At 33.8% G+C, this 10,518-nt stretch overlaps 1 protein-coding gene across 1 annotated transcript in view; it reads right to left on the minus strand.

The window, feature by feature from the left end:
* Window positions 1-973: 973 nt before the first annotated feature.
* The window catches only part of LOC108737361 (transmembrane and TPR repeat-containing protein CG4341-like), a 163,628-nt gene continuing 154,083 nt past the window's right edge, over window positions 974-10,518 (minus strand). Inside the window, exon 4 of the mRNA XM_018470179.1 lies at window positions 974-1,092. Coding sequence (XP_018325681.1) covers window positions 974-1,092 — 119 coding nt within the window. The remainder of the gene's footprint in view (window positions 1,093-10,518) is intronic.

Consider the following 10,518-nt stretch of genomic DNA (forward strand, 5'->3'; position numbering starts at 1 on the left):
TTTATACATATTATTTCTGATAAGATAATTTTTGTAAGTTTACTGTTTCTGGGGTTTTTATTGCAGAGCTGCACTTATCTACGCTGTACCATACTCGAGAAATAAGTGGTGTATATGTAATTTTTCTTAATGTTACTGTAAAAAACGTGCCTCATACACGATTACAAAAGGGTGTAGAAGAAGCTTTTAGGCATAACTGTTCCGATGCTGTTAGAAATATTGATAGTATGAGTACAATAAAGACTGTGGGCGTGGAAAAATAGGAATGTAGGCGAATGGAACATTAAATTAACCCAAGAAACTGTGACGCTAATGGGGAAATAGAGAAAAAGAATCTTAAATATTTTTTGGCTTTTAATACATTCCTAAATAAAATCCGCAAAAACATCTTTAATTTATAAATNATCCCATTTACCCTATTAGCAATTCTCCATTTATTACCATTAATTATTATCAGCGGTAATTAAATGGCATTTTTTTAATGGAAATAAAATAGAAATTTTTCCTACGGGAGCTTATTCAAACTGTGAAGGTCCATTAAATGAATGTTACTTTAGTTACTCTAGAACTGAAAACCCAAAACGTAGACAATAAAGTTAAAGTCAGTCTTCTAACATTTCGTTTAAAACGATAAAGTTCTTACCAATTTCGGTATAATTGACAGTAACCTGATAATAGCTATTTCTTTCTTTAGAATAGTAAAAGAGCATTAGCGTATACTCAAACAAGAGGAAAATTTTTGGCTTCGGTTTTCTGTATGATGCCTCACAAAAACAATTTACAACTGCAATTGTAAATTCTAAAATATGGACTTTCTCCTGCCATTTAATACTATCGCTATTCCGTTTTGATTGTTCCTTCCTACTCTGTTGAATAATTTCAAATGCTAATAAAGGTTTCTGACGGATGTTCCGATGACGGCAATTAATTGCGAGAGAACTAACAACAAGAACTATGAAGATTATTGAGATACTTACAAGTTGTAGTGGACGTCGGCCATATTGGGTCGGTAGAGTAGAGCCTTACGAAAGGCCCATTCGGCCTCGGCGGTTCTCCCTTGGCCACTTAAGACGCTCCCTAGATTGCCGTACGCTAGAACAATAATAAAGGAAATTAGTAATTAGAAGGCCCTCGTTAAGTGGAATCGGTGCTAACTAGATTAGCCAAGGACTTGGGACGACAAATATCGAGGTTCGTTTGTGTGATTACAGTCTAAGGGTTGCTTAAGGGAGACAAATGGAGGACAAACGAAATACGAAGGATACACCACGGTTCCATAACATCATTCATGATTCATACAGTGACAAAAAAAATGTTTAATCAACATATCCTTAATTTGTGACCTACATTTGGTAATGTCGTCGGACCGTAAATTATGATTTGTTACCCATGCCTATTTTTCCATAACTAATTGATCTAAATGTCATACAATTAATCAAGATAAACATTCAAAATTTAGTTTTCTTTCATTGCAACTTATTGTACCCCCAAACAATATCCGTGCGTAAGTTAAAAGACGTAAAAGGGACTTTCTTGTCTCTGCCAAATCAAAAGAAATACATTCACCATACAAAATCAAAAATGACTGCCTAATAGAACACATACTAGAAAACTTTAAGGTAAAAAAGAACTTTTTCGTAATATAAGATTTTGCTAAAAAATTGAATTTCTAATTATGTTCGTTTTGTACGTTACATACCACGATGGTGGTCCTATTCAATGGACATCAGCAAGCGATGAATGGGACAAGTAAATTCAGTAAAGATTTATTGCATATACCTAAGTTATCTGAATAAAAACATAAAATAAATAGAAACAAAGTGGTCTGATTCGTTTCAGCAAGTAGATATCTATATATTTAAATGGACCTTGTTGGAGCATATGTAATCCTAAAATGTAGCATCGTACTACAGATGGCGTTCACCACGGCATTTGTGGTATTTTCTAAAACGCGCTATTAAGACAGCAGGTAAAGGTTGGTCTGTGTTCTGTCGGAGCTGCCTGCAACGCGCTGATGAGATCCAAAAAGATCGAAATCGCGATCCGCGTCTGGCAGTTTCGACAGAATACAGACCACTTTGAATTATTTTATTCATAAAATAAATACTAAATATATTACATTAGTAAAATTTGTAAAACTCCATAATAGTAACTAGTTAACTGCCAATAGTTCTAATCAACACAAAACAAATATTTTACGTTTTTCCTAGTTTCCTCCCATTGAGCAAAATACTTTATGCTGCTACTCGAGGAGGTACAAATTTTCTTCTTCTTTCTTGTTTTGTGATATTTACTCGTGTGATACTTTCACCTTGAATTTTGTTTTATGCCTTTTTTCTGCAGTCTTATTTGATTTAAAGATATCCTTAACATGAGCCAAATCACCAGTAGTTTCTTTGGATAGCAGTTCCGTCATACATTCACCAAGCAATCTGTCTTTTTCTGGAATTGAAGTGATTACTTTACTTGTGACTTCCCGTCGTTGTTGTGGATTTCTTTGTGGTAAAGCTTTTGGAAAAGGATTAATAATTTCTGGACTGATTATATCTGCTGTTCCGGAGTTAGCAACGCTACTGTTTTATGATGTAGATGGTGTAGGATCGGCGCCTGATGAAGTTGAAGGTGTAGCAACGACGTCTTCTGACAGGCTTGAAAGCAATGTCTCTTTCATGACTTAACCCTGTATCACTTTTCAAAACCCTGCACATGTTTTCATAAATCTAATCTTGAAATTGAAAACAGTTATAATTTTTAAATAACTGGACTGCTGAGTGTATTGAGATACGCTAAATGGGAGAAAAGAAATTTCGTAGTATCTACATATGGAATAAAGAATTTTTTAAATTGATACAAAATGACCAGTATTGATATGTATATATGTGATTGGGCCGAAATAAACCCTCGATAAAGAAATTTTGTTGAAGATGAATGCATTTTAATTAACAGTCATACTATAAAATTTTCAAAAACCATATCCGAAAATGAACCTTTAGGTTTGCGAATTTTTGGCCAATATCAGATTTAAACAGCGATGCAAATCCATTTCATCAATTTATTTAACGCGTTTTATAATTCTTATAAACAATTTTATCATCCACGACACGCACTACTCCGATGATCTACATGTATTTGACAGATTTGAATATTTTTCGTCATACTGATCGTGAATGTAGTGTGAAGTATAATAGACATCAAATAGTATCTACGCGTAACACGTATTACATTTTTTTCTAAAATTGTTTATTGGAACAAATTAAATGTACAAACCAAATAAAACCAGCTAGAAGTTGTTAGTGACGTCAGTCGCCCGCAGAACCATCACTTCAACTAAATTCAAAAGTATGTAAATTGGAACACTAAGGAATTAGATGGTATCAGCATTACATCAATTAGACGAATTTTAGACCAACGATTTAAAACAATTAATAGCCTATTCCATGTTCTAGAAGTTATTATTTGCCTAATCGACTGCCGCTGTTAGTAATATTACACATATTACGGTCTGCAATTGAGCGTCTTCCGACGATAGCTCTCCCTGTCATTAGCCTGACCATAATGGAACCAGCACCTGACCAGCACAGAACCGCACCAGCCAATTCGATTATAGTTCCTACGTACCCGATATGGATTTGTTGTGGCTTTGTGGACATTACCAACACAAACACAAAACATCAACCCTTTTTACATTAATCGGCTTAACAAGTAGGCACCTATACCTACATCTATTTTCGATGCTGCTACATAAAGTCCGTTCAGTTCAATTTTGCCAGTTTTGGATTATAAAGTTGAAATTGTAAATATTTTACTTTATTATTTATTGCTGGAACAATAAATCTACTAAACCGTATACCTACCACAAGAAAGAAAAATATACTGTTATCTTTCTCGGCTAGTCGCAGGTAACAAACAGTNAATAGGGTCTCAACAGTGTGAATGATCTATTGACTAAATTGCCTATAATAAACGTTCTTTTGTAAAGGAAATGTTCTCAGACTATTATAGACGGCAAATAACAAAAATAGCTCGCATTACATTTAAAAAATGTGTTGGTAAGTTAATGTTTTCTGCCGCCGAATTTACTTTTTAAAAACGCTTTTTATTTTTAAGGTCGAAATTCGACTGGCTAAGAAAAACATGAGTTGCTGCCCCGTCGAATGAAAAACAATAATACACTATGTGCGTTTACTTGTCAATCAATCGAGATGTTAACAGTTTGAAAATGGAACAACAACTGATTTAAAATAATTACAATTATTAACATTACAATTCTTATTCAATATCTTAGTAAGCTAATTAATATCAGAACAATGCAATTTCCTGATAAGATTAATATTCTTACATGCGTTGCATACTGACGTTGCGTCTTATAATTGTTACAAAGTATTTTAGATATCATAACTAAGTTTTGGAATTTGTAGTTTGCCGACCATCAAAGTTCAAAAGGTTTTATTGACCATTGTGTCGAGTTTTATTATAATATTCAGTTTGTTCTATTCATACACGTATTTACCCCAATAAAGTTCAATTGGGTTTTCGCTTGGGTTATGTTTTCCAGAAGTAAGGCAAACGACAAATTTCTGAAGACGCGTTGCACGTGTATTGCTACCACAAGTACCGCTTAATGCCCTTCTGGTACTCACTCTATCATTCTCCTCCTCTCTATCTCTCTCACCCTTTCATAACCAATCACGATCTTCTACTTTTCCTTCAACCAATCAACCTTTTCGAATTTGAATTTTATTCCACCTCCAAACTATTTCCTCCACTTTTATATTTTTCTAATTTTCAAAAGTTTAGTCATTTTTCAGGGAGAGTTGCAATTTGGTCTTCAGTCTATTCGCTCTTTCGGTTCGTTTTCTATTTTCATTCATTTCAAATTTTATACAGTCTACTTTCTACATAAGTTCAGTTTCTTTTGTTATTAATTTGTTTTTGTTAAAGTGTTGTTAATCCTTAGTTAAGTGTTGTAAATAAATAGTTAAAAACCAAGTGAAGTTTCATATCAACAAGTTACATTTGCGTAATTCCAAAAAGTAGCCCCTACAATAAAGTCATCAAACTACGGCGACAACACAATTATTTAATATGATTGTTAAGAAACTGATCAAAACTAATTACAATGTACATAACCAATTAAGAAATTAATAAAAAAAGTACAGAAGTGTTTAGTGAGGTAGTTTAAGCTAAATGTATTTACACCATGCTTACTTTTGTCGTAATTTGCTTGTCATGACAATTAACCGTTTATTTTAAATTAATTGAATAACATACTTATTTTTATGATATCAATCACTACTGAAAACTTTTTTTTTTGCTGTACCTATTGAGGTATCTTACGTTGTCGTATACCTAATTGCAGTGTAATGGCTCTTCCCTAGATTTGTATGATTAATGTCACTATAAAACGTTATCATTTCAATTAGGAAATTTTGGTAATTTAAAACAAATCAAAAGAAATGTCCTTAGAGATTCTTATAAATATTATTTCATATCAAATCTGCTTTTCGAGTGTAGGTAGGGGAGACCGGGGATGGTTGACTAGTTCTTTACTAAACAGTTCATATTTTTTTTGTTTTAGACAAGAAAAGCATGTTAATTGATAGAAAATCTATTAACCTAATAAAAATATGTAATATTCAGTTCTTAGTTTAGTATAATAATGATGATTTAATGCATTTTACAAAATATTAAATCTTAGTCAATCTACCCCGGGCCCGGGGTAGGTAGACCATATGCCCGGGTAAGTTGACTCATGTAACAGTAAGAGTCAAATCATGAGAAGGAGCAAATAATCAAACAATTTTTTTATATAATTGAACCTTTTGTTAAAAAATAAACTGGCTAAAGTTTCCTCTTCTAGATTAGTAAAATTTGTCAATTTTTTTATATAGGTATTCCACTGTGTTCAGGGTTAATTCTGCTCTCGTCAATTTCGGATTCTGTTCTAATTTTTCTTTTAATTTGGCCACGTAACGATTTAAATGTCCAATAAAAAGTTAATTTATGTGTTGTTTTCAACTACATATTTCATTGGTCTACCAACCTCAGACGCCATTTTTAATTTTGATCGCATGGCTAGCCTAAGCACTGCCGTTGACTTGAAAAATAAGATATGAAATATGATAAAAGTGCCCTCATTAAACGCTAGGACTAATAGAAAAATAATTTACATAAAACGAGTAGGCATCAGATCAAAAAATACAATAAATCAAAATATTACTTATGTGATTGAAATATGAAAAACATGTCACTGTTCGAAAACAACGCACGACCGCGATGTGACGCTTCAGACAACTGAGCGGGACGCGAAATGTAATGCTTGGTTACGATCAGATGACATAGTTCATACACTGTCGAAGAGTTTTCGGTAGTTAGTCTACCTACCCCTATAGTCAACTATCCCCGGTCTCCCCTACACCTGTATTCTTCCTACTTTGAAAAAATTTTTGCTTTTATTCAGTGTTATGGTTAAAGCTATTATTATTTCTGTTATCGTATGTACGTTTTTTCGTCACTTTACTTATAAATCAGCAAGCTCAAGAAATCATTTAGAAAGTGATTAATTATTTAACCGACGAAAAGAATAATGGTGGACCTCACTTAACGTTACTTGTGCTCAATACAGAGTTGCTGCAGCTACCGGTGTTTCTGTGAGATACATTCATCATAAGGTCGTCAGTTCTAAGACTGGTTAGACACGTACCTCCACTCTCTTCCCTATGCTAGGCTAATCTTCGCATTTCCCTAAAACTAGAACAACCCATATCCTTAACTATTTGCGAACAGTAATCTAATTTATGTCTACCTCTTCTTCTAATTTTCCGTCTCCTATCTTTATATTCGCTCTTTCTTTACTTTTTCTTCCCTTGTCAGTATTTTTGTTTAAGACCTAGTATATCTGTAACTGCTCACTTTAGGTATATTTTAAAGTATTCTGTCTCTATGTCCCTGTCATTTGAGTCTTCCGCCTCCTTTAGTATTTCGTCTGTCCTTGTATCTAGCCTATCACGCGTTTCGTTACATTTTAGCTTTTCAGAGAGTCAAGACGTATCCTATCTTCCTTCTTTTTAAAAATTTTCAATTTAAGATTGGTCTTCATAACTACTAAATAATGATCGCTATCTATCTGAAAGAAATAGGGTTCAAATTTAAAAAAAGGTGTAACAGACTATGTGAAATGAGAGACGTCCAAATCAAAAGAGTGTTTTTTTTAAGGAAGTTCACGAACAATAAAACCTCGTCGAATTCGAAAAAGTGCGTGTTCTTGGACGAAACGTGGATATTCTCTAGAGGTGCCAATAAATGCACATGGCAAGGTAAATAAAAAGTGTCAAAAATAAAAACTGTGAACGAAAGCGTTTTATGGTACTTAAGTGGAGACGGTTTCATCCCTCAAGCCGGCCTTATTTTTTCGACGAAGTCAAAAGGTTTAGATTACCATGACAATATGAACTCCGAAAAATTGGAGAGATGGTTCACTGAATTATTGCCAAAATTAGAGGATCCTTCGCTCATAATTTTAGATAACGCACCGTATCACTTCTGAGGTCCCTTTTTAAAATTTTAATTTATTTTATTTATTTAAATGTGTACTTTTGTACTTTGAGGGTAGTGACCAGTGTCAGTTGTTGAGTTTAATTGAACATTTGGACTTTATTTCGGGTATTAAATGATTTTGAAGTAGATTGCAATACGTCTTAGGCCCGGTTTTACAAATCAGGTTTAAGCTTAGCTCAGAGTTGGACCGTATTTAAGCTCACGTCGTCAGTTTTATAAGAAGAGTTTAATTTGTGAAGTGAGCTTAAACATCCGCTCAACAAATTTTAATGTTAATTAAACCTAAATATCAGTTACTGTCAAATATAACCAAAAAATGGCGACTTCTACCGTAAACAAAAAAAAAATTAAACATTTCTAAAAACCTTGTAGTATTATTCTACAGTAGGATATTGGCCTCATGTCAGCCATCGTGTCTTTCTCACAACCGTGACAGTACCACCTCGCCTGATTTTCTTTAATACAACTTCTTTTGCAGTCTTCTTTAGAGGCTAAGGTCTTTTTTATTATTTTCTCTTACTTGTTTTTGTCAGACAGATCTTTGGTGACTGGAGTTCCCCTGTAATTTATGACCTTTCTTTTACCTGTTACTTTTTTTTTTAGTATATTTAGCCGGAGTAGGCATAAGCTGCTAAAATGCTGTTCTTTTTTTAATTGAGCGAGTAGCACATGATCTTCATCATCGTCCGAACTAGAGTGCCGTAAACCATACGGTAAAACCTTTCAAAAGGTCTGTTAAGTCCTAAGTTTTTCTCTTCTTTTTTGTACTTAAAATATTTTTATTTAAATTCACATTTGTAATTTTAAATAGTGTCTAACTTAGTGACAACAGGACCAGTTTACATTTTACCTGGGTATTCACAGAACCCTTATAAACTGGAAAGAAATGTTGTATGGCGATTGTGCTCACATTTCCTTATTGGCGAATCAAACAGTAGCTTACCCGACACAAATCTTGACAACATTCCCAATAATCGCCTGTCAGCATGGCAACATATTCAGAAAATGAAGCAGCATTTTTGGGCAAGATGGCACAGGGAATACTTGAACGAGTTGCATATTCGCAACAAATGGAAGCAGCACAATGAACATTCATCGATCAAGGAAGGGGCTCTCGTGATCCTGAAGGAAGACCATCTACCAGTCATGCAGTGGAAGGTAGGACGAATTACGGAACTACATCCTGGCAAAGACAATATAGTTCGTGTCGTAACAGTGAAAACGGCAACCGGACTTTATACGCGAACAGTCAAAAAATTGTGTTTGCTACCAATCGACTAAATTACACCGTTTAGTGTAAATAATTATGTGTCGTGTGTGAGTGATTATAGCATTAGGTTCAAAGGACATTTATTTTGTTGAACGCTGTCGTTCAAGGCGGGCGGCATATGTTACGTCCTAAGTTTTTCTTTTTTTTGTACTTCAAATATTTTTAATTTAAATTCATATTTGTAATTTTAAATAGTGTCTAAGTTAGTAACAACAGGACCAGTTTACATTTTACCTGGGTATTCGCAGAACCCTTATAAACTGGAAAGAAATGTTGTATGGCGATTGTGCTCACATTTAATGATAGGGCTTTCCATATTCTGTGTTATATTCAGTTTCTAGTTATTCACCCCCGCTTAAATAATCTTCACCAATTTACCTGTTTGTTGATATAGTTGCATAGTACATTAAGATTTAGACATTCACATTTCATCTTTCAATCAAGTAAGTTTTGCATCCAGTAACCATCCAATAGAGTTTTCCTTGTTGGACGAATTTGATAGTTATAATTTAGACGTTGAAGTTTAGTTTTTAGTGATTAGAAGTTCCAGTAAATGTTTTAAATAAAACAGCGAATTTTTATTCTTCATCGAAATCACGATCCAATTTAACTAGTTGCACAATATTAATTTGGCGTGCAACGTACAACGTTTGTACAAGGTCTGTTTGGGGTATGCACAATTCCTTTTTTTCTCATAGTTGTTGAGACATGAAGTTCTGAATTTTCTTTACCAGCATCGTCAGATACAGGACGATCTGGAGCTTCTGTCAGGATCGACGGAGCAAAAGCTGCTTCTGGAATAGCCCGTGGATTCACCGGACACAAAGCAGTTGCTTTAAAGCCGCTTGTAATGTTACTATGTGTTATACATTTAGACCAGACATTTGAAAGGATAATATTAAACCTGCCTTAGTGAGTTTTTTATCAGAATTTTGTTCCATGAATGAGAAAACTATCAATCCTATTTCAGCAAATCTCATAATTCTAACAAGACCAGTCTCCGGGTCGCCACTGAGTATGAATTTTTGAGCGACAACAATAATTTTAAATTGTATTTCTGTACACAGGCCTTATTAGTCTACAAGCATTATTACCGGCACCTACCATACATATAACTTAAGGTTTTTAATAAAGTAATATATTATATCAATAATTATACAATATTATATCAAGAATAGTAAACTAAATCACTCGTGAACTGAACTTTTTTATTAGATGGATACATGTACATCTAATTAAAACAAGATGAAATAATGTTAAAAATAAATTAGGGATATTTATAACCTTATGAGATTGTCTAATGCACTATATCATTTATACATACATATGAAGACATGTATATCAGTGCATGTGCCCGAGGAATGATCAGATTATGAATCATTTTTCGAAAAAATATTTACACGTCCAGCGGTGGCAATATAGCATTTAAGCCTCAGAAGCTTTACTGGAGCCGTAGTGCCAGGAAACCATCAACTTCAATACATTTAAAATTGAATGTCAATATTAGGGTGGAAATGGAAATACGTCGAACATCCGTCTTCGGGGACAGAGGCAGTTATTAAATTCCACTATCCTAGCCTTTCACATTTTCCCAATATCGAAGAACATGTGGTTTTATGAACAAGTTGGAGTAGGCAGGCACATTTAATTGACTTTACGAAGACAGATGAAATTTTTAAATAGAATTTTAT

Source organism: Agrilus planipennis, unplaced genomic scaffold (assembly GCF_000699045.2).
Source record: "Agrilus planipennis isolate EAB-ADULT unplaced genomic scaffold, Apla_2.0 scaffold57, whole genome shotgun sequence".
Taxonomy (NCBI): domain Eukaryota; kingdom Metazoa; phylum Arthropoda; class Insecta; order Coleoptera; family Buprestidae; genus Agrilus; species Agrilus planipennis.